Below are 24,731 nucleotides of genomic sequence, written 5' to 3'. Positions count from 1 at the left end.
GATGAGAAGACTTGTCTTGGTAGGGTCAACACCAAATAAACTAACTATAGGGGGAACATATATATGCAGCTCTCTTACAAGCATGTGTCACTGACCTTGTATGTGAAAATCATGCAATGGTAGGAATAGAAAGGATGAAAAGATAGGCAAAATATTAGAAAATAGATATCATCACAAGTAAAATTATTCAGACTTAGGGGAAGAAAAGGGAGGTGGTTAGAATTACTCTCCCTTGTTGCTGTTGTTATTTGTTTTGGTTTGTGCAGGGGTGGGGAGTTGTTTAGTTTTTATTTTTAAGTGACTAGGTAGATAGATGGTAGAAGGTATCAGCAGGGGAGTCTGGGAAGGAAGATGATGGGTTCAGCTTTAGACTGATTGAGTCTGAAGTGTCTGAGAGACAGCTGAGTACTGGTGACTAAACACCTGACAGGAGAGAGGTTAAAATGGGGATTGGAACTAATCAATGTATAAGTGAGGTTGAACCCACGGATTTGGATTATATCACCTTTATATCCAAAGCGCATGGCATGAGAAATAGAAAAGGAGGAAGCCCAAGGAAATGCTTACATTTAAGGGGTGTACATATGGAAGAAGATATGCCCACGGAGGAGATGGAGATGCAAGAAAAATAAGATAAGAAGAAACCAAGGGGAGAGTTATAAAATGAGGGGCTTATGAATTATAGCAAGAATGCTAAATAGACAAAGTAAGGGAGAGAAAAAAGTTTGTTTCCTTTATCGCCCCAGCTATGATAGATGTGTTAGCTCCAATCTGCCAGTGTGCTACATCCTTATTTGCAAGTTATATTTAAATAGACTACATGCAACACCCTAGAATGTTTCTTATGAATCTCAACTAAATGGTAGACTCCATCATACAAGCTAACCATTGTGTATGAATCATGCATACGGAAGTAATCTTTTCATCAAGCTGCTTTCTTCGATGGCTTCGTTGTCCACATCAACTCCGTGAAGCTTGTTTTTCATCTCCCAAATCTTGAGACCATTTTCTACCCATATGCATGCATGGAAACAACATACTTGATACCACACACTTTCAGTTAGTGAAGAAATTTTAAAATGCGTAGTCACCAATGCTCAGTGTGGGCTCTCCACAATACCTTACACATAGTGACAGTAATCTCCACAACAGTTATGGATGGCATATGGAAACAATTTCTGGTGAAGTTAGCTCTAAGAATAGAGGTGATCTCTACGTACTGCTCAAATAGATCGGTCTTCCTCAGTTCTACAAATCTCCTTCTTGCAACAGTGAGTCCTAGACATATCCATTACACTTTTATTAAAGTGATATGTAATATATATGAATAATGTCACTTGCTTGCTTAAAACCTTTTTGCTCCCATATGAAGTCACCTCATTATCCTGTTCACGACTACCTTTCCAGAGTTGTATCTCACGTCCATACTGCAGCCATTTGGCTTCAGCTCCCCCAGGTGATGCTGTCTCCTGACTTTATACTTTTGCATGCATTGCTCATTGGCCTGAAATATTCTTCCCTGACTAACAATATGCACCAAAAATTTAACCCAAGTTTTTCACTTTCACACATAATCTCGTTTAATTCTGACAACAGTTCTGAGGTTCAGGTATCACTCTCCCCATTCTGTACACTGTGGATGAAGCTTTTGAGAGAGAAAGTCAGTTTTCCAAAGTCACACAGCTGGGAAGTGGTAGCATTAAGTTTGTGAACACAGCAGAGACTCCAAAGTCCATTATCAGAATCCACACACTCTGTTCCCCTTTTTCCCAAAGATGTAAGCCTGTAATCAGGATAAGTTTTACTTGATCTTTGCAGCTCAGCCCCCTGATATCAGAAATGTGGTTTCTTATGTAGTGACTCTGTCAGAGTTCTTATCACGCTACAGTATAATTCCTCACTGACCAGTTTGTCTAAAGTAATCCATCGGTTGCCTCTTAAGAATAAGAGCTGTGCCATTTAGCTCTACATCCCTGTGAAGTGACTGGACATGCTTGTGTTGCAAATAAAGAAGCTGAGGTGAGAAAGTGGAAAATGGTGGAGAGGTTCCACAGAAAATTAAAAATAGAAATAACACATCACCCAGCAATTACACTGCTAGGTATTTACTCAAAGAAAATGAAAACTTGGAAAGATATACCCACCCCTATGTTTACTGTAGCATTACTGACCATAGCTAAGATATGGAAGCAACCGAAGTGTCCATCCAAAAATGGAATGTCCATGGAAAAATGAATGGATAAAGAAGATGCGATATATATCCAATGGACTACCGCTCAGCTATAAAAAAGAATGAGATCTTGCCATACATGACCACGTAGACGGACCTAGAGGTCATTATGCTAAGATAAGTAATTCAGACAGAGAAAGACAAACACTATATGATTTCACATATGTGGAATCTACAAAACATAACAACAAAGGAACAACCAAAAAAAAAAACCAAAGACAAAACCAAAAAACAACCCCACAAACAGACTCAAAAATACAGAGAACGACCTGGTGGTTGCCGGAGGAAAGGGGTGTGGGGTTATGGGTGTAATAAGAGAAGGGGATTAAGAGGTACCAACTTCTTGTTTATAAAGTAAATGAAAAGTACAGCATAGGGAATATAGTCAACAATACTGTCCTGACTTCGTAGAGTGATGGTAACTACACTTACTGCAGTGAGCACTGAGGAGTGTACAGGGTGTCAAATTGCTCTGCGGTACGCTTGGAACTAATATAACGTTGTATGGCAACTACACTAAAGTAAAATTTTAGAAAAGTTTAAGGGAATTGGCGAAGAGTCCCTAGCTGGAATGAAACCAAAGCTATGCCTTGGATCCGGGGGGGCGGGGTGGTTATGTGCCTTCTCTTTATTATTTTTTATAGAACACAACAAAGTCATCCTAAAGTATGACATTTCCTGTTCAGAAAAAATATTCATGAAGTCAATACACAGAAACATCCTCTACCTAAGGCATTAAAATGATGAAGGAGAATAATGCAAGGACCAATTTGAATACAAGGAAACTTCTTGATTCCAGGGCACAGAGGCAAATATTGCAATATTATCCAAAGTTGAATCAAGTGTTGAACATGTTAGTACATCAGCCTGAAGTAAAAAGGGAAGAGCTACAATTAGACATATTGGTAGAAGTAAATCAACATTTTATTTCACATATTGCTAATTTTAAAGCCATTTTTTAACTTCTAGACCTAAACTTAAAAACTATTTGAAAATAGGTAAACTCATAGTGAATCATCCAACTGGTAGCTTAATACTCCTTGCATTCAAGGGACTGACCCAAATAGGTCAATTAATACCTAACAGTCATGCCTTAAAAATAAACACAATAAGAAACTTTATGAGCAATGTTTGCCAAATATTAACTGTGTATTTATGCTCTGTAAACCTATAAAAATTAAGAAATTTCTAGCAGTCTGTCTTCTGTGCACCATGGCACACAAAGCCTGCTTTGCGTCATCCTGTACATGAGTAATTAGAACAGCTGGAACTTACTATGATTTGCAAGTTGCACAGCGTAGATTTTTAGTATAACTCATACAAGACAATTTCCTTAAATGGACTAAATCCAAGTTGTTGCTGCTATCATTTCTCAACACAAGAGACTTTCTTTGGCTTGGCCATAATACTATGACTTCTTTGTGTCTATCCTTCTTCGAAGAGAGAAGAGGGATGTGCCTCACTCAAATTGACTAAATCATGTACAGTGAATAGTGGGGCACAGAGATTCACTTAAGTCCTTCTGAAGATGTTTCCCATACAGACTAACACTGTGAGCTTTCATGGAAGAAAACAGAAATCACGGATTCACTTGAGATAAATATATTTAAACAGAAATATGTTGTGGTTCTTTCTGAATCTGATTACCCTAAGCAAGCAATAATAGGAACAACCTATATATCTGCTGCAAATGCCACTAACTGTCACAAGTCATACACCGAAACCAGCCTCAAACACCATAACCAATTTTCGAATTGGTATCTTGTCCCTAACTCTGCTAACACCTAATTTTAAATCTGCAAGTCAACTTTTTATGTCTTTTACAACCAAAATTCTTGCATAAATTCATATTTCCTCAGATTCTAACTGGAAATGTTTCTCCTATCAGTGACTAGTCACTGAGATGTCTGGATTAGATATCTAAAAATTTTTTCCTAGGGACACTTCTAATTATTTTCTGAGTGTTGGCTATGACTTTCAGGTCCCACTTACATAATAGAAATCATTCGTTTTCCTTACCGTTCTTGCTAACACAGAGATCTCTGCCAAAGGAAGTAAGAAAGCTCACAAAACAGTCAGCCCCATTTTATTTCTACACAGAACTGGCAGACGGAGACTAGGATTTGATGGTTAGAAATGTTTATGAGCTTCTGAAATGTCCAGATTTAAGGTATTGATACTGAGAATAAAATTCAAAGAAATAAATCTTTACTCTTCTCCCTATTACACTGTTAATTTTAACCTCCAAGATGATTTTTACTTGGGAAGAAGGAGAGGGAGAGGGAGGAGGAGAAGAAAGAAGAAAAGAAAAAAGAAGAAAGAAGAAAGAAGAAAGAAGAAAGAAGAAGAAGGAGAAAGAAGAAAGAAGAAAGAAGAAGAAGAGGAATCTGGTCAAAGTAAAGAGATATCTATGATGTGCTCAAAGAGGTAGACAAAAATAAGGCCATGAGCTCACAGGATTCCATTTCAGGAGATCAGGAATTCTCTCCATGTCATTTCTATGCCAATGAGGTGAACAGGATACCACGAGGAACACTTCACATTTCGAGAGAGACACAGGGCATGATACACGTTAGTCTCTGAAGTCCTTCTGGAGTTCCATTTTTTGATACTAAAACGTAGTACTGTGCAGAAGACTAGAAGAGAAGTCTATAATGGATATATTTAATTGTTCTTAACCAGAAGAGATTCCATATTTTGAGAAAAGTATAAAACTAGTAGATGGATGGACAGACAGGCAGAGGGACGGACAGATGGACAGACAGAAAGAAAGGAAGAGAAAAAATTCTTCATGTATTCATCTCACATTGCATATTTGATAAACCCTCCCGGGAGAAGGCATTACCTGAAATGATACCACAGTAATGACTGTGAGGAGCTGACTTCTCTGTGACTTTTTCCTCCATGGACCTTTTCTGCCTATATACACGGTGTGGGTGACCCGTTATGGCCACTGTATCATTGAGTGGTTCAATAAATATGAAGTCCTCATTGAGCTGTATAAATCCCATCTGGAATATATAACATAAAAAGATAGGTAAGAAATACTGTTTGGATAAATTACTTTCTAGGCTCTCCTACTCACATACACTTTACTTTCTTTCACATATGTGCATACATTCTCGTGAAGCTTTTTCAGCAATGCCCCTAAGAAGGTAACTGTCTTCCCATTTTATTACTTCATCTTTACATACTTTATTGCACTAGCATAAACTTCATTTAGTTAGACTTAGCCTGTGTGGGTGGGAGGCTAGATGCCAGCAACAGATGCATAGTAAAATTCTGGAACGGTTAAAGGCTCACTTTGGGAGACCCATGGGGTCACTTACATGTAGGCATGTACAGAAGAGCAATACGGTGTTTAATTGCACGCACCATGTGGTCCAACTTCTCGACAATCGCTCTTTAATAAAGTAATTCATGTAACATGTCAAAGCAAATGCGGGGGACACAGGATTGAAATTATTATGTAAAATATTCTTGAAGCCTTCTACTAAACATTCTTAAAACCTCTGCACAGTCAATTACAGAAAAAAAATGAATCATCACTTACATAAGCATGTTTCATTTCATAGAATGCCATGTCTTTAAACTTAGCCAACTGTAGACAGAGAGCTAAAAACTGTAAAATACTGTTATTATCAATAAAAAGAACTTATAACAAGTAGGTATCCTTTTATTATATTGAGGCTAAGCCTAGTCATTTCTTTCCTTCCTTTTTTGGAACATAAATTTATATTATAGCTAGGAAAATATTCCACACAGAACAAATGACTTGACCTTTTCGATTTTTATTATTTTATTCTGCTGTGATATATATATTACATCCATAATATATATATAATACATATATTTGACTATTCTGTTAACTCTTTAGCCAATATTTTTGAAGAAATAATCCCTCAGAACCTGCATTATTCATACCCAATGTGCTATCAAAGTTCTTCATTCTGTTCTGAATTAATTACATAAAAATTTTGTGTAGTTCCTTTTAGTTTGGTCCACATATAATTAGCATAGTAATAATATACTCACTTCTTCAGATACAGTAATTCTTCTGAACTGAATATTAAGAAAAAATAAATCTATACTAAAAAGAGGTGTGTTTTCCTTAAAAGTACAGAAGAGACTTTTTCTTTTGTTTTAATCATTAAGGTGTACTGTATCTCCTCTACAGAAAGACTAGGTGATTGCCAATATGCTATCTCATTTTATTCTATATCAAATTGATGTTACAAGATTTCTTAATAAATCTAAAAATATTCATCACTTTCTTGAATTTTCATAACAGTAATAAAATTCTCAAGTACTACAATAACAGTTCCACCACCTCTGTCTGTTGTCCCCTTCTCCCTGTGTTTCTCCCTCTGCTTGTCTTTCCTAGACAAAGACACACACACACACACACACACACACGCTGGGGGTGGGGATAACAGAGAAAAGATTTACTGTGACAATTCTTGTAAAATATATCGGGCATGTATTATATACTTGGGACATTTGGGGGATAATTTTAATATGAATTCCAATGAATTCTTTTCTTTTCCACACGTGCTCATTGTCTCCGATGGAAAACTAGAATGAATTTTAAAGTAATTACAAGACAGGCAAAAAAATATTCCCTTGATAGAAACAAGGACGGTAACAAATATTGAAAACCTGAAATAATAATCATTAAGATGTAGTACATACACCTACACACCACATGGATTGAGGGTGGAGGGCGTCACATTATATATCACTGATGCACATGGGGAAAATACAAAAATATGTTACTCTTCTCTCATGTTTCAGAATGCTTCTGAGGTTCAGTCAGTATTGAAGGTCACTAATACAACTGACAGTGTGGCTGATGATTGAAATAATAAGTATTTTGATGCTCAGTATGAACATCTCAAGCAAACATGCTCAGTTTCCCTAAATCTTGAATTTATAACCTGATACATTCTTTCCAAAGGTTATAAGTAGAATTGGATTTAGAAAAATAAACCAAATAAAATTGAAATGCATATCAACATAGAAAATTTAATGACTCTGGATTTAAGATTATTTGGATTCATAATCGACTACTAGCTAAGTAACTTTGAGAAAGATACAGTGACTTAGTCCACACCACTGCTCCATAGGGCTGTCCAGAACATCCACTTTTGAAAAACACATGTAATGCTCTTATCACAGGATCTGATACTGGGTAACCCCTCAGTAAATGTTCTTCATAATTTTTATTTTATTAATTAGAATAACCGTAACAAATCAAAGCACCCAAACATTTGAGTATGAACTGGAGACCTCAGGAGTCCAAAGAATCAAAACTGATATATCTTTGTATCCCCATATTATACCTTACAAAATATTTTCTGAAATTAAATTTTTGAAGTTAGGATTTGGAAACCACTTCATAATAATTATTTGTTGTGTTAGAATTTTATCTACAGACATTTTTAAAAACAAGAAGGCCACTTTTGAAAAGGAAAAAAAAATGTTGGAATAATTATAAATGGTGACTCACTTATTCAATACCTATTTACTGTCTGACTATAGTGTGCCAGACTCGGTTCACTCTAGGGCAGAGTTAACACTAAGTGTTCAGCGTTCTTTCTTCAGGGAAGAGTTTTCGTATCGGAGACCAGAATACTATCCTACAGCAAAGGAGGTGGTCTAGTGTAGATCGGTATCTTTCAGGATAATTCCTTATGGTAAAGCAGAATTGCAGAAAGACTTGAGGTATTCTGTGTCACCATAAAAGCCTCACTTTCCCCGCTAACCAAACAGAAATCTGTATCTGCACTGTGATTTTACAAGCTATGGAAGAACATAAATCCATATTAACCTCTATGCACAAGGGCCCCTGTGTTCAACAATCCACAATTAGGCAGCATTCACGTTAGTGTAAATATTGTCCCTTCAGTTTTAGAGGGAAAGAAAAGAGAATGTGAATGAATGTCTCACAGCACATCATCTAAAATAAATGTAAGCTTTATAAGCATTTTTTCTCCCAGATTGCTCTCATTTAGATTTTTCAAAATGATTTTAAATATTTTGAGATATTTCACACAAAATTTGGAAATGAAATTAAGTTTAACAGGTGTTCTCTATATCTTATTTCTGTTATCATATGCATATTCTCAGATAGTGGCATTTGTTTGTCATTGAATGTTATTCTTTGATTTCACAATTTAGCAAGAATTTCAGTATTTTGCAAATTTACCCTCACTTACATTAATATGTTACCGCTCCTTTTTTTTTTTTTACTAGTTCTGACATTTTATTTCTCTATTTAGATGCCTCTGTGCTTTATTAAGACAACCAAGAAAATGGTGCATCATTTAGGTGCAATGACACTGTCAGTAAATTCTAATCACATGAAATTTGATTTGGTCAATGTGCCAAATACACTGTTGGTAAAGTGCTTCAATTAACCAATATAAATGTTTCATGTATTCAAATTCAAGTTAATTATGGTCTATTAAATAGATCCTAAAACTCTAATGCAAACATAACTTAAGGGGCACCTGGGTGGCTCAGTCGGTTAAGCATTGGACTCTTGGTTTTGGCTCAGGTCATGATCTCAGGGTGGTGAGATGGAGCCCTGAGGTGTCCAGCTCCACTCTGATCAGGGAGTCTGCTTGAGGTTTTCTCTCTGCCCCTCCCCCACCCAGGCTCTCTTTCTCTCTAATAAATAAATCTTTAATAAATGACTTAAAAATTAGAAAACAACATGGTGCTCTCCACTCTTGTTCTCCCTCTTCACTAACATTGCTACTTTACTTCCACAACCTCACTTCCCATTCACTCACAGAACTGAAGCACTACCATAGTTATTTCAAATTTTCTCTTCATTCTTCCCTGCTTCTTTCTGGAAAATTATTTTCCAGAACCTTGGTTTTCTAAGTAAGCTTTCAATGTGCTGGCTGAAGGTATGTATCTGAGGCTCAAACTGCATTTTGATAGTCTTTGATAATGGCCTATTTTTAAAAATACATAGTATTGAAGAACTCAATAGTTAAGTGCTAAAGGACCTGAGGAAGGTGTTAGATCATTATAATTTCAGGATATCAGATGAGTCTTGAGGGATAGCAGAATCTGGATACGATGAGGGCAAGGTTGTTTCCATGAGAGGAGATACTATGAGCAAGGCAAAGAGGATTTGGAGTCTAGCTAAGAGTTAAGAAGATGCCTGCCCTGAGTAGAGAGATGGGAAAATGTAACCTAAAAACAAGATGAACCAATATCATTGAAAACATCAAATGGTGAAGTTCTTGATAGGAAAGTCAACGTCCTGAGGTTCTGAGTATGATTACTCTATCGTCTGACCATAGTTATATTAGAGAATTACTGAGACACTGAAAGAAGCCCAAGTGTTTTGTTTCTAAACAGCAATTACAGAAGTTGTGAAAAGATCTTGAATTTTGAATTGCTTGTGAAAACATTATAGACAAATGTCTGATGCTTTACATGATCTGAGCAATGTGCATTTGGCTTTCTTTGAGTATTTTTTGTATGGTGAGGTTACGGTATACATCTCATTAAGTAAATAAAGTATATAAAGCATTATATACTTCTGAGTGTAAACATAATAAAAGGCTTGATGTTAATTATAATATTATAGATTTGCTGGGTGCTTTATTCAAAAGACATCTTTTTCAGTATTACTATAAATAGGAGTAATTTTTCATACATTTGTGTATTCAATACATACAAGTAAGTCTATGAAAATACACTTCTGACACCCTATCTATCCTATTGTCTTACAATGTTAAACTCTTCCTGACCCGACCCTTTTGATGTTTCCCCTTTACACCCACAGGGGGAAACTCTAAATCCTTAATGAAGATATATAAAGTATAAGGTCATGATAAACTCTTGCCTACCTCTCCAGCTTTATTTTTACTACTTAAACTTTATATATAACCACAACAAACACATTTTTAAAAGATTTTATTTATTTATGTGACAGAGAGCGAAAGCACGAGAGAGCACAAGCAGGGGGGAGGGGCAGAGGGAGAGGGAGAAGCAAACTCCCCGCTGAGCAGGGAGGCCAGATGCAGGGCCGGATCCCAGGACTGTGAGATCAAGACCTGAGCTGAAGGCGGACGCTTAACAGACTGAGCCACCCAGGCGCCCCCAACAACACATTTTAATTGTGTCAACAAATTTTATATTTTAAAGTAGTTCAGAATAACTGTTTTATTGTATGATCACATCTTGGTACACTGTACATGCTGTTTTATATTTCCAGAAAGTCATTCTTGGTTATTGCTTCAAAATGAAGCCAACCTGGTCCTCTCTCAAAGTAACCACTGCCTCCCTGATCCACTTCCACACTGTACCTGTCCCATTATTACACTAATACATCCGCTATAGTTATGGCTTTTGTGTTCTCAGCTTCATGCCTTCAATACATAAGGCCTGGTACACAGCAGATGCTCAAGGAATGTTGCTTTTACTTAACATATTCTTCCTTTTTGAGATCAAAAGAAAACATATCCGTTCGATGCTCTCTACTCCACCAGTAACTCCATCTGAGGGGAAATTACTAGTCGATTTCTCCCCTCCGGCATTCCCAGTGTTGCCTTCCTTGTGAGCCCAAGTTCTATCTTTAGGAAAAGATTCCCTGGGACCATATTGTTAACATTATTCCGTTTTCTCTCCTTGCCAAAGGGCTTCAGAAAGTATCCTGAAACTACGAGGGCAATAGCAAACCTAGAAATCAGGCCATCACTGGAGTTTTAAAATCAAGAAAACCAGGACTTAGAAATGTTGCATAACTTGCCTACAATCACACAGAGAGTTCATCCGAGTGTCAGGGCTGGAATCTAACACTCCCAATTTCCAATTTTTTTTTTTTTTGTTTTAATACATCACTCTAAATTTGCTTGCTACCTGCATTCTCATTTTCCCCACTGAACTCTGGAAATTGTTGAGGCCACCCACCATTTCCTGTCCTTTGTTCTCCTCTCTAAGGCATTTACAATCACACAGAGAGTTCATCCGAGTGTCAGGGCTGGAATCTAACACTCCCAATTTCCAAATTTTTTTTTTGGTTTTAATACATCACTCTAAATTTGCTTGCTACCTGCATTCTCATTTCCCCCACTGAACTCTGGAAATTGTTGAGGCCACCCACCATTTCCTGTCCTTTGTTCTCCTCTCTAAGGCATTTGACCCTTGACCACTTCTCTTCTCCAGGAATATTACTATTACATTGTTCTCACTCTCTTCTCTAGCAATTGTTTCTGTTTCCTTAAACAGGTCACATTCCTCACTCCAAAGCAGGTCTTTGGTCAGCAACTGCTGGCAGCAATGACCCCTCCCAAAGGACCCCTCTACGGAGCCGATGCCCAAACCCCCAATCCCCCTCTCAGCCCACTAGTTCTATTCAAGATCCATGCTCCTCCCTGCTCACTTCCCATCACCTCACTTCAGACGTCTGATCCTTGTCCCAAACCAGTACCTCTCTCTGAGTGTGTATCTCTGTGCATGCCACCAACTTGTTTCTAGTTACCTAGGCTGAAGAAATTATAGAGTCCTTTTCTCTTTCCTTTTCAAACTTCCTTTAAAATACTTATAAGACAACAATAATGTAAGAAAATACACCTGTGTGTCAGACACTGTGTGTGTGTGTATATGATTTCATTTAATCAATCAGCAAACTTGCGCCACATAGGCTAACCTCACTAGTTTTACAGTTGAAAAAAGTGAGTTTCAAAAAGATTTATTGTGTCCTAAGGTCACAAATCAGTATGTGGCGAAGACAAGATTCAAACCAAAGAGTGCCTTTGTGAGGCCATCTGAGGAAGTCTAGGCCCTGCTGTTATTCCAAATAACTGTTATTCTAAACAACTCTCATCTTTAAAAAATTTTGCACTGAGGATTTGACGTCAAGCACAACACCTCACAAATGGTAGATGTCCAAAATTTGACATCAAGAGCAAGGCCAGACCCCATCCCTCACAAAGCAAAGACAAGCATACTGTGTTAGGCTCTGAACTTTATCTTGGGCTGACTGTTTTATATGATGAGACATATTAGCTGCCAAAAGCACACTGGGTTTCTGAGAGGGCTGAAGGTTTCACCCCCAGGCCTCCCTCAGTGCTACAAGCCCAACCACTCCCCCATGGCAGGTTTGGTGGAATGTTTCAAGGATTTCGTTTTTCTTGCCTTCTTCCTTTCTTTTACAATTCTCTTTTCTATTTTCTTTCTTAAAATGTGTCCTGATCATAAAACCAGAAGGTTTAAATAGCAAAACACTTAAAAATATAACTAAAAAAAAGCAATTCACTGTCCCCAGTCCCCTCATATAGGATAATTACAATAGGTATGTGTATACTTCTTCTTAAGTCTATTAACATACACACAGACGCACAAAGTATATATATGAGCATGTACCCGTGTGTGTGTACATTTGTCTCTACACGTGCACACATTTGTTAAAGTTTTATATTCTACTTTATTTTCCCATTTAAGAATAGTTTAATCGCTATTTTGTTTCTTAATGGTATTAAATAATCTTTATAAGCCTGGTTTTTAACTGCTGAATAACAGTGTACCCTCTAAAAATATCATAATTTATTAGCTATTCATTAATTTGACCTTCTATTCAATAAATGAGTATTGACTTTATACAGCCAGAGGTCAGGGCAACAGTGATGATCCAGGCTGGCAAGACCCATCACCAAATTACACACACTCCAGGAAGGGATACAATTTGCTATTTATTTGACTGAGTTACACATACAATTGCTCTATCACAGTTAATAAGCTTTACCTTGATAGTTTATACACTTATTTATGTTTGTGTTCTACTTCACACACACACACACACAGTTTCAAATATAGCCTGGAAGTATCCTCCCATATACCTAAGGGACAAGGCAGGCACTGAACATGACCAACTAGAGAAGATGAACCAGCCCTCTTCAAAGGACAAGTGTGAAATCCCAAGAGACTGAGGGGCATCTCTGAAGAGGACAGCCTCCCAGGAACTCATCAATGTGGTCCATGAGAGACAGACAGTTACCATTTGAAGCACCTATCAAACACAATGCTGAACACCACTCTCCCATGACACAATTACCATGTCTTACACTGTCGCCAAGCCATGACACCGCTGGTCACCCACACGTACTCCTCCTTCCCGCCTCCCTTATAGCTTCTGCCCTCGAGGAACCAGTGCAGTGAGCAGAAGAAATGAAAGCCCTGGGTGGGGAAATCACAAGGACTCTGACTTCACTCCCCCTTCTTACTGCAAGTGATTAGCTCTAAGCAAGCCTGAATGGGGAGGGCATGTGCAAAGAGACTTTAACTTTATGGGAATTTGGAGGGTTTGATGATTAGAGGATAAATATCTTAACTATCAGAAACTTCTTGTGGCTAAGTTTACCAAGCGACTTCTCACAACCTAAGTGTAAACAACACTAGAAAAAAGACCAGGGGGAACAAACCCCCAGTTTCATTATGGCATCCTTTCAGTCCAGTTTACTCAATGAAAAGTTAACAATATGAATTTAGGTGCCAAGTATTTCAAGGATTAGAGAGCGATGTGGGGAAGGTCTTTCGGGTGAGGTAACATCTGAGCCAAGATCTGAGAGTTGGCCAGGGCAAGTTAGAGGGGAGAACGTTCTAGGCAGAAGGAGAAACAAAGACCCTGAGACGGGACCAACTTAGCATGTGTAAGGGAAAGCAAGGTTAGAATGGCTGGAGCACAAAGATTCCTGGGAAAATGACGACTGGAAAGGAACCCAGGGGCATTCCATTGCAGTATCACTTACCTGATTCATATTCAAAAATAAACCCTGATGAAATCCTCCTGTGGTTTTTAGACTATTTATCTTCTTGAACACTGGCTAGAGATTTTACTATGGGATGCTTCATGATGACCTTTCGTGCTATGTTCTTTCAACAGCCTTATTTTATCTCCATAATAATTACTCAGGAATACATGTCACTCTTACAAATTAAAAAAATATGCTTTCTCTTCCATTTTCTTGAACACCATTGGCTTCCTCTAATTTTTTGCCAGCATATGACAGAGATATGCATTTTAAAACAATTTCAAAATGTTCCTTTTTAAGTCCATTATAGATAAACAACATCACAAATATGATTATAAACAGAAGCTGTTCTATGTTGAAGATGTGAAAAGTGGTAAACATGTGTAAAGTGGAAAATAAATGCTCCATCCTAACATTTAGTATCCAAAATTACTGACTTTTCGTTAGTAGGATGATTGTCTCATTTCTCATTTTATAGTCTAATTTTTGCTCAAATTGAGAAAAGCCATTGATTTGATTTTCATATACTTTCTAACATCCATTCGCTTTACTGTAATCTCTTGTTGCTTAAAATGGTTTTTCAACTAATCCCTCAGGATTTTTTTTTTTAAAAAAGACTTATTTATTTTAGAGAGAGTGCATGGTGCAGAAGGGCAGAGGGAGAGGGAGAGAGAGAATCCCAGGCAGACTCCCCTCTGAGTGCACAGCTGGACATGAGGCTCAATCTCACAACCCTGATATCATGACCTGAGGCAAAATCAAAAGTTGGATGTCCAGATGACTGAGCCTACCAGATGCCCCATCCCTCAGGATTTTTATGGATTCTTTAAATATGCAAAAAAGTGAGTTGAGAAACAGGAAGCAAATTCAGTTTTAGATCTAAGCTTATCAACCAATGTAGCCCAAAAGCTATTATGTTCTACTGTATCTTCTCTTTTTTTTTTTTTAAGATTTTATTTATTTATTTATGTGACAGAGAGACAGACAGCAAGAGAGGGAACACAGCAGGGGAGTGGGAGAGGAAGAAGNTCTTTTTTTTTTTTTAAGATTTTATTTATTTATTTATGTGACAGAGAGACAGACAGCGAGAGAGGGAACACAGCAGGGGAGTGGGAGAGGAAGAAGCAGGCTCCCAGCCGAGGAGCCCGATGTGGGACTCGATCCCGGAACGCCGGGATCACGCACGCCCTGAGCGGAAGGCAGACGCCCAATGACTGCGCTACCCAGGCACCCCTCTACTGTATCTTCTGATGACTGCATGTTACAAATGTACCTACTGAATACTTGCCCCATGACAGCGTGCGAGGCACTGAAGCTTCAAAAATGAAAAGAGATTTTAATTCCTATCTTCACGAACCTTAAATATGAGGGGGAAAAACAGGAAAAATCAGGTATCCAGACAAATATGCATAATTATAAATTAGGCAGAGGATGCCACATACCAATACTATGACCCTGCAAAATACGTGGGAAGAACTCAACAGACTGACTTTGTGTTTACAAAAGTGTACACTTTTTAATTATTATTTGTTACAACATACGTTTGTGTTCTATATATGTATGTCACAGTAAGTTTTATTTTAAAAATGAAAACCAAAGGACAAATAATGTAACAGTATTCCTTTGCAATACAGAGGTAAGGGAAGTACTAAAAGAAATGAGATTGCTCCTGGAAGGCAGAAATCAAGCACAGAAAGGAGATAGCAGGATAGTTTATTTTTTCCACCGAAATTCTTGTAAGTATTAACTTTACAATGTACAGATGTGACTTAGATTATACTTTAGTTTAAAAGAGAGGTTGAAATAGAGGGATATAAGACTTGTTGGAGGGGGCACTGCTGTAATTAAAACAGTTAATAATGGTGGCATTGGTGTAAAGTCTATCAGTGAGGAAGGCCTACAGATGAGCGAGGACAGCGTGGAAGAATCGACAGGGAGACTGAGGCAGTGGCAGGAGTCACAGACCAATAATAATAGTAGCAAAAATAGAACAGATGGGTTGGCAGGCCATGATTCATAGAGAGCTCTGAAGACCAGGAGAAGGCACTGAGATTTTATTGGAAATGTAATTGGAAGCAACTGACAGTGGATGGCATAAACAGATAGAAATTTTGAAGAAAGTCGCTCTTGTTCTTTTTTTTGGAAAACAGATGATAGGGTGACAAGAAGAGAATCAGCAAGACCAGGCTGAAGTGAGCTATAACAATTCAAGAGCAAGCCTATGGTGACTCAGACCAAAGGACCAACACACAGTGGCTGAACTAAGGATGTGGAGAAAAGTCAACTCACTTGAGATTGATTTTAGATACTCATACAAACCAGAGGGTGACCACTCCAATTTGTTAAATGGTTTAGATGCTGGGACATGGAGGGACAATAACTCAGAGAATTAAGGGTGACTTCAGAGTTTCTGGCTTAAGTACTCCAGAAGGAGAGATACAGGTCTGTAATTGAGATGTAAATCAAACGACCTTATTAGGTTTGATGTATCTGTGAAATATCCAAGTGGAGAAATCAAGCAGACAGTTGGAGTATGGAGCTTAGTACAGAGTTCTGAGCTGGAGACATATGTCTGGGAGCTGCCAACAAAAAGATAATCTTTCAATCCGCAGGGAAGACTGATGTTATCCAGAAAGGGAGTGTAGAGAAAGAGCAAAAGAGAGCCTAAAACCAAACCCAGAGGACCCTATCATTGAGAAACAGAGAAGGAATCAGCAAAGGAAGAGCCAGTGAAGTTAAAGGAACAGTAGGAGCTAGTTGATTTTTTTGAAATAAGAATTAACTCTTTCTAGAAGTGGCTTAAAAAAAAAAAAAAGACAGGAATAAGCTCTCCTTCCGTTCACTCCGAAGAAGCTACTGCCCAACCCACAGGGCTTGGGTTAAAAATTCACTGGTCCCTACGCAAGATGCTCAAACACATGTGCTCATGCTTCTGTTGAATCCAACAGCAAAAACCAAGCGAAAGAACACTCCTCTGCCTACATCAGTCAGGGTTCTCCAAAGTCCTAACAACATGACTTTTGTTTTGCAGCAAGTAAGAGAATTTTACATGTTCCATTTTTTTTGAGTCAGGAGGAGAATTTCAGTTTCTTAACTAACTCTGCTCGCCCTATGTACTTTTTTAACAGTTGGCTTCCAGCTCGCCACTCACCCCGGCTCTTAATGAGCTGGTGCGTATTCAGTTGTACACCTAGTTGTTAAAGGGTTAGTCACAGGGCGATTCTGCAGAGCCACTCACCATGGTGATGAGCCCCTACAGCACTTATCTCATGCAGTTCCAGGCCCGTTATGTGCTTCCAGTGGAACTGAATGAGAGCACTGAGGCAGCTGCGCAGCTGCGATGTGGGGAAGTACTCCCCACTGCCAGGTCTTACTGGTGACCTCACAATTCACAGAGACATTGCCAACCTCCTACATACCCCGAGGGAGTGGATGCGAATTCAGTTTACCATGGAAACAAGATTAGTGGAGCAAACTCGTCAAGGGCCATAGCACTGGTACTCAGAGACATGGAAAATGTGCTGCAACTTCTTTTCTGGATTCAACGAAAGGTCAAATAAATAAAATAATTAATTTACTCGACAACATTTACTGAGTACATACTATGTGTCAGCCGATGTGCCAGATGCAGCAAATATAGCAGTGCACCGAACGTGTTAGAACAGCCAATCTTAAGTCTCTTTGATAATACAGACAGTCCGCCAATTACAACGGGGTTGACTTAACGAGAATACAACTGGACGATGGTGCAAAAGCTATGTGCGTTCAGTAGAAACCATAATTCAAATTCTGAATTTGGGGGCACCTGGGTGGCTTAAGCACTGCCTTCAGCTCAGGTCATCATCTCAACGTCCTGGGGTTGAGCCCTACATCAGGGTCCCTGCTCAGTGGAGAGAGTCTGCTTCTCCCTCTCCCTCTGCCCCTGTGCGCACTCGTGCTCTCTCTCTCACTTGCTCTGTCTCAAAAAAACACATAAAGTCTTTTTTAAAAATTCTGAATTGGATCTTTTCCTGGGCTGGTGACATACATACAATCCTCTCTCTTGAGTCTGGGCAGCGAAGAGCCACAACTGCCAGTCAGCCACGGGATCCCAAGACTAAGCAATTGACGGACCTACTACAACCATTCTGTACGCATGGAACCATTGTGTTTTTCACTTTCACTACAGTGTTCAAGAAATCACAGAAGACAGACAATAGTATATTATAAAATACACTTCGTATTAGATGATTTTGCCCAACTGTAGGCTAAGGTAAGTGTTCTGAACACATTTAAGGTAAGTTAAGTTAGGATGGCGTTCAGTTAGGTTAGGTGGATTTTTTTACTTAGAATGCTTTCAATTTACGATGGGTTTATCAGGATGCAACCCCATCGTAAGTCAAGGAAGATCTGGAAATAAGGAGTTTTCTTATTGCAGATTTCAAGTCTTCTTTCTCATTTGCATGCACATCAGCAAAATGTGTTACTACTTTTCCATTTAGGACCCTTGGATAATTCAAATATTCTCCCGTACCCCCATTTTGAATGGCATTAGGTAATGCCCAAGAAATTATATTGGTGTTTTACCCCCTTACAGGGAAAAAATAAATCTTGTGCCAACAAAGTTCGTCCTCACATCCTTTTTCTTAACTTCACAATCCCCAAATACCAATCTGACTAGACAGTACTGAAAGAACGCAATTGAGCGTCTTTCCTCCTCACCTTTCTCTGCTCTCTCTTTTGTCCCATCACTGAGTACACAGGCTCAAAAAGCTACTATAACATCAGGTTGACTTAAGAGGTCATATACCTAAAAGGCTGAAAAAATCTGGTAAAAACTAGGAACCCCAAAGCACTCTGCACATAACAGACCACATCAGGAATATTACACCCATGCATCACGTTGTAAAACAGACATTTATAAACAAGAGCGTATCCAAACCAGAAATCAGGGGTCACTTTGTTCCAAATTTCACCCAGAGAAGAAATCATTCATCAACACCTCTGATAAATATTTAATATTCTGCTTATGCGTTTCAATCACTAATAGGGCAGTCACTGCTCTGAAGCAATCCAGGCCTCTAATGGACAGCAGTAAGTCTCAGAAATATTTCTTTTTTTTTTTTTAAGATTTTATTTATTTGACAGAGACAGCCAGCGAGAGAGGAAACACAAGCAGGGGGAGTGGGAGAGGAAGAAGCAGGCTCATAGCAGAGGAGCCTGATGTGGGGCTCGATCCCAGAACGCTGGGATCACGCCCTGAGCCAAAGGCAGATGCTTAACGGCTGTGCCACCCAGGTGCCCCTCAGAAATATTTCTTAAAAAGGCCCAGAAGGCTTCTTCACCACCACATTAAATCATGAGTCCTGACTGTACATCCTAAGCACCTTTCCACACTTCAAATATATGACAAATACCCTCTTGGCCTCTCTGTATGTGGCCAGTTACCATCCCTGATATGAAATCTGTCTTCATTCTTTTCATTTTACTTGAATGCTCTCTGGTTTATCAAAGTCATTCTTAGGTTTGATTTTCTTAGATTTTAAGGTATGGAAGTGAATGTTCAATAAAAAATGTCTAGAATTAGGATGAGTTGAAATAACAGACTATAAGAAAAGTAGCACATTAGGAACCTGGTACAGACTGGTATAATATAAGAGAGATAGTGCTTTTATTTAAAATTATTCACCATTCTTTCTTAGGAAATATTTCAAACCTTCAGAAATATACAAGACAAAAGAGTGTCCAGGAATCCATTCCTAGTATTTAAGAAATGTTAACATTTATGCACTGTAGATAATTTTTTAAAAATATAACAATTTCTCGATTCAGTTGAAATGGACCAGCACACCTTCCCAAAACCAATTCCCTTCTCTTATTGCTAAGAGGTAACTACTACACTGAAGATGTGTGTATCATTTGCTCTTATGTTTTAAATTTTCACTACATATGTACTGTCCTTACAAGTACTACAACGAGCAAGCTTGGACCTATCTAAAAAGGTTCACTCCAGTGACTGTACTGAGGATAGACACAGATGGGGTAAAGGTCACATGATGACAGGTTATTGACAGCTCAAGTAGAAGGTAGAGCTTGCAATGTTTGAATGTGCACTCTGAAGGAAAGAATTCAGGACCACACTCTGATTTTTGGCCCCAGCCAAATGACCATCAGCAGGACGAAGAATAATGTGGGGAGAGGAGAATTTGGGGTTGGAGTGGGAGAGATGATCATTCAGTTTGAAACATGTTATAAGTTTGATATACCTGCTAGACCTCATGTTGAAAAGTCAAATACATATCTGGACATACAAACTCGGAGGTCAACAGAGAGGTCTAAACTAGAATTACCTATTTTGGAATCACTGGTGTATAGTTGGCATTTAAGCTATGAGACTGGGTAAGATCCCCAAATAAGTGTGCACAGGACAGAAAAGAAGGCCCATGACTGAGCAGTAGGTCACACTGTTAGGAAGGTATAGAGAAGAAGAATGGTCAATGAAGCAGCCTGGGAGGGAGCAGTCAGGGAGCTGTAGGGTCCTGGATAGCAAGCAATAAAGATACGTATCAAGAAGGAGGGACAGCACGACCAGGTATTCCCAATGCTGATGTGGGTGCAGTAAGAGAAGAATGTTATCAGTAGCCCCAAGTGAATACTTGTCTCCGTTAGGTCCACATAGCCCCATCTTTTGCAATTAACTATTCTGAAATATAGACATTTATTTGTTTATAATTCAAATGAAAAGTGAGAACAACTACCATTCAATTCCTTACTTCATTAATGCTACATGCAATATCCATTTCAATGGAAGATGGGGAAAATTTACTCTGTAAATTCTCTTAGTAATCTAGGATGAAATGACACATCTGCATTAGATCACATGGGTTTATGTGAAGGGTCAGGGATTTTCTTGTCTTGATACCTAACTAGACTTCAATGCCACATGCCAGTACTTATCCCATCTTTCACAAGCTTGAAATTAATTAATTTTTATTTGGTAGAATTTAAGCACATTGTGTACCTTTCATACAATACTACGAATTTATTCTTACCTTGTAAAGTACTTAGCACAGTCCCTAGCAGGCTACCCAAGGGCATTCTCTTCTCATTTCTGCTTCCTACACATTCTTCTGAAATTTTTGAAGGCTGTGTAGGAAATTGAAGGTTACAGGAAAACAAGGAAATGAACCCATCATCTCTGTGGGTGTGCATTTTATAGTTACTTTGATCACTTGGCCATGAGATGTCACTATGTCATTTATTTGTACTTGAATGGGGAAGTGTCAGAGTCCTTTTGGAAAACAAATCCTAGAGGCCACTTCAGCACTAAAAATTTGAGAGGAATTTTGGTGGCAGAATGTTAGTGAGAAAACTTCATTTAACTGCTCATTCGACCAACAGACATTTCCTGGAATGCAAGGGCTAGTTAGGTTTATATGTTTTCTTTCAGACCTACTTAAACAAACTGATGTACAAATTGCACATGGGTATACCACTACTTATTAACCTAATTTAATATTCCTCATTCATTTAATTAACTAAAAATTCTAATAGGTAGCATTTCTAAAAGCCTAGAAGATTATTTCATGCGCTAACCAAAATATTTTCCATTCCTCATTTCCATTTTACTTAAACACATTTAAAGACCTCACAGTGATGCCAGATAACTTCTAAGTAACTTACTGCATGCTTAAAGGTGAAGACACAGAGACAGTGAGAGGGTAAGTAAATTGTCTAAGGTTACACAGTACGATTATAATAGGGGAGCTTTGATTCACGCAAGGGCTCCTAAGTCCATGCACTTAATTTAAAGAAGCCAAGGAGCTCTACAAGTAAGCTTGTTACCTCTGGCATTCCATTTGCAATTAGTAATGACTAAAGTTTTTTTTTCCCCTGTAAACTTAGAACTAAACTTTAAAAAAATATATTTTCAGTTTTAGCTGCATATAGAAGGAGCTTTTTCTCAATGGAGTTTTTTGGTGTTTGGGGTATGTTTATAGGTTGTAGCATATGAAATTGCTTTTTATTGTATGTCATTCATATATTGACAATTTCATACAATTCAACGTATCCAGAACAAACCTTAAGCATAGAGGATAAGGCAGAGTATGTGGCCACGGAAAGACCAAATTCAGTACTTCATCACATGGGGCTGGTGTCAGTGTAAGCAAGTCATATAACATCCTTGGTTCTTGTTTTTGTCATTGTTAGAGTAAAAAATACCAAGGTCTGTTGATCCCGGCTCCTGAGAAATTAACAGTTTAACCTGTAAAAAAATTCTCATCAACAGCAATGTTCAAAACAAACACTATGTACGATTCCAAATAAGAGAGCCAAAGCCCTAATCGCAAAAGGCGGATGCTTCCAAAGCATCTGCATAACTCAGAATATGCTTGCTAGAAAATATGAAAACAGGCAATCTCAGGAACTTATAACTGAGCTGTGCATGCATCCAGGAAACTAAGAGCCAATGGTCCTGAAAAGATTCTCATAAAAGATAAAAATGGAAGATCTGAGATCACTGAATTAAAAAAGGAAAGGTTAAGGGCCTTGCAGTTCTGTTTGAAAACTGAAGCTGCCATAGGCCAGGAGGTTTTGAAATGGGCTTCTTCACAGAGACTTCCCTGAGCATCCCTCCACAGGCTACACAGACGGGATCACCGTGGTTACCAAAAGGGCCTTAGAGACGACTAACACGTTCCAAATCACAGACAGATGAATACAGGAAAGAGAATTCAAGAGGCACTGTTTCCTCTCACTCCTGCCACATCACCTTTTTTTCTTTTGGTAATGAGCTTGAAGATGAGAAGACCCACCAACTGTTTTAATTGAGTGTATAAATCACGCTTTACATTTCATAATGGGCACTTGATACATGCTAGCCCGAATGAGATAATGATGTCAGAATCACTACCTACTGATTTGGGTAGTACACCAAAACTATGAAAGTAAGCTAAACAGACCCAATTGTGACACTACAAGTCTGATCTTCATAGACTACTGAGGCTTCGTAACATTTTAAAATGTATTCTAGACTCTGGATTAATTTCCTTAAACAACACTCATTCATTTCAAGAACACTCATGCCAAACTTGGTTCATTTTCAGCCTTAGGAGCTGGGCTGATGCTTGGCAGATAAAAATGGGTGTAAGTGTCTGTGTCAAGCTTAGCCAGGACAAAGGCAACATTAAGAGTGAAATTAAAGCAACCCTTTCCTATCTTATGAATAACAGCTTCCTGTCCATTAAATGAAATGATATATGTGAAAGCACTTTATACAACCATAAATCTCTGCAGAAAGCGAATTATTCCTGTGCTCTACCTTACAAAGTCCTAATAGGTAACTAAGATTTTCAATTTAACATAAAAGCCTGGTATGCTTCCTGTGCTATGACTGTTAATAGGATCTCTAGCAGAAAGTAAATAAAACCAGAGGCCTAAAAGTCACACCACCCACACAATACAGAGTTACAGCATTGCCTCATGCTTTCTTTGGGTCTTGCAATTTATCTGGGACTTATTATTTATTCAACTTATCCAACATGTAGACTTCAAATCCATATATGGGTATGAATCCCTTCAGGTTTGATTCAACAACTACTCGAAGAATACATACGAATTACGGTTCTCACAAACTCAAGATACGCCAGAATAAATTGCTTAAAGAGTTGAAGACACAATGTTTTATTGAATTACACTCTTAATTAGTAAGAACACAGACCACTCCCGCAAACAGAAAGTAATTATTTCAACAAACAGATTATTTCAAACTGAGAAAGTTCATCTAGAAAATGTTATGCTATTTGGATTTCAGTACAGATGCCAAGAGAAAGGATAAAAGTATTTATTATTTTACATATACAAAAAGAAGAAACACACAAAACTTTAAAATTCAGTTCTTTTAATTAGTATATATGCTAATTATATATTTTTTATATATATTATGGTCCATGAATAGGAATCTGACCATTTAGAACTGAATCAAGACACTATGCAGGATGGTGAACTGGATCTGCCCTATGTTATTATAAACAATATACATAGTTTATAATATATATACACACACATACATATATAATTATATATATATATACACACTATATATATATACGCACTATATATATATGCACAGACATGCACAAATATACTTACTATAAGACACATTTCTATTAAATTTAAAAACAAATCTCAAAGACCATAAAATAGAAACACTTAATATTGACTTATACTACAGAGTGAGGTTTTTTTGTTTTTGGTTTTTGTGGGGGGAGGGGCAGAGGGAGAGAGAGAAGCTCAAGCACGCTCCACATCCAGCACAGAACCTGACATGGGGGGGCGCCTGGGTGGCACAGCGGTTAAGCATCTGCCTTCGGCTCAGGGCGTGATCCCAGCGTTATGGGATCGAGCCCCACATCAGGCTCCTCTGCTGTGAGCCTGCTTCTTTCTCTCCCACTCCCCCTGCTTGTGTTCCCTCTCTCGCTGGCTGTCTCTATCTCTGTCGAATAAATAAATAAAATCTTTAAAAAAAAAAAAAAAAGAACCTGACATGGGGCTTGAACTCACAACCCTGAGACCTTGACCTAAGCTGAAATCAAGAGTCAGACGCTTAGCCAACTGAGCCACCCAAGGGCCCCCTACAGAGTAAGTTTTTAAGCAACTTTATTTATAGAACTTTAAAATGGTAAGAGTTGAACTTTATGGTTGAAAAGCACTGTTATATATATAATCAATAACATCATATGTTGAAA

The 24,731-nt window shown here is 38.2% G+C and overlaps 1 protein-coding gene across 3 annotated transcripts in view; it reads right to left on the bottom strand.

Annotated features, from left to right (window-relative positions):
* The window catches only part of ADAMTS19 (ADAM metallopeptidase with thrombospondin type 1 motif 19), a 478,977-nt gene that overhangs the window by 174,645 nt on the left and 279,601 nt on the right, over positions 1–24,731 (bottom strand). For all 3 annotated transcript variants that reach the window (XM_034655959.1, XM_034655958.1, XM_034655957.1), the window contains one exon: positions 5,076–5,241. In XM_034655959.1, coding sequence (XP_034511850.1) covers positions 5,076–5,241 — 166 coding nt within the window. The remainder of the gene's footprint in view (positions 1–5,075; positions 5,242–24,731) is intronic.

The sequence above is a fragment of the Ailuropoda melanoleuca genome, chromosome 3 (genome assembly GCF_002007445.2).
Source record: "Ailuropoda melanoleuca isolate Jingjing chromosome 3, ASM200744v2, whole genome shotgun sequence".
Taxonomy (NCBI): Eukaryota; Metazoa; Chordata; class Mammalia; order Carnivora; family Ursidae; genus Ailuropoda; species Ailuropoda melanoleuca.
The sequence above is the reverse complement of the archived record's forward strand: the minus strand, read 5'-3'. Positions and strand labels throughout refer to the sequence as shown.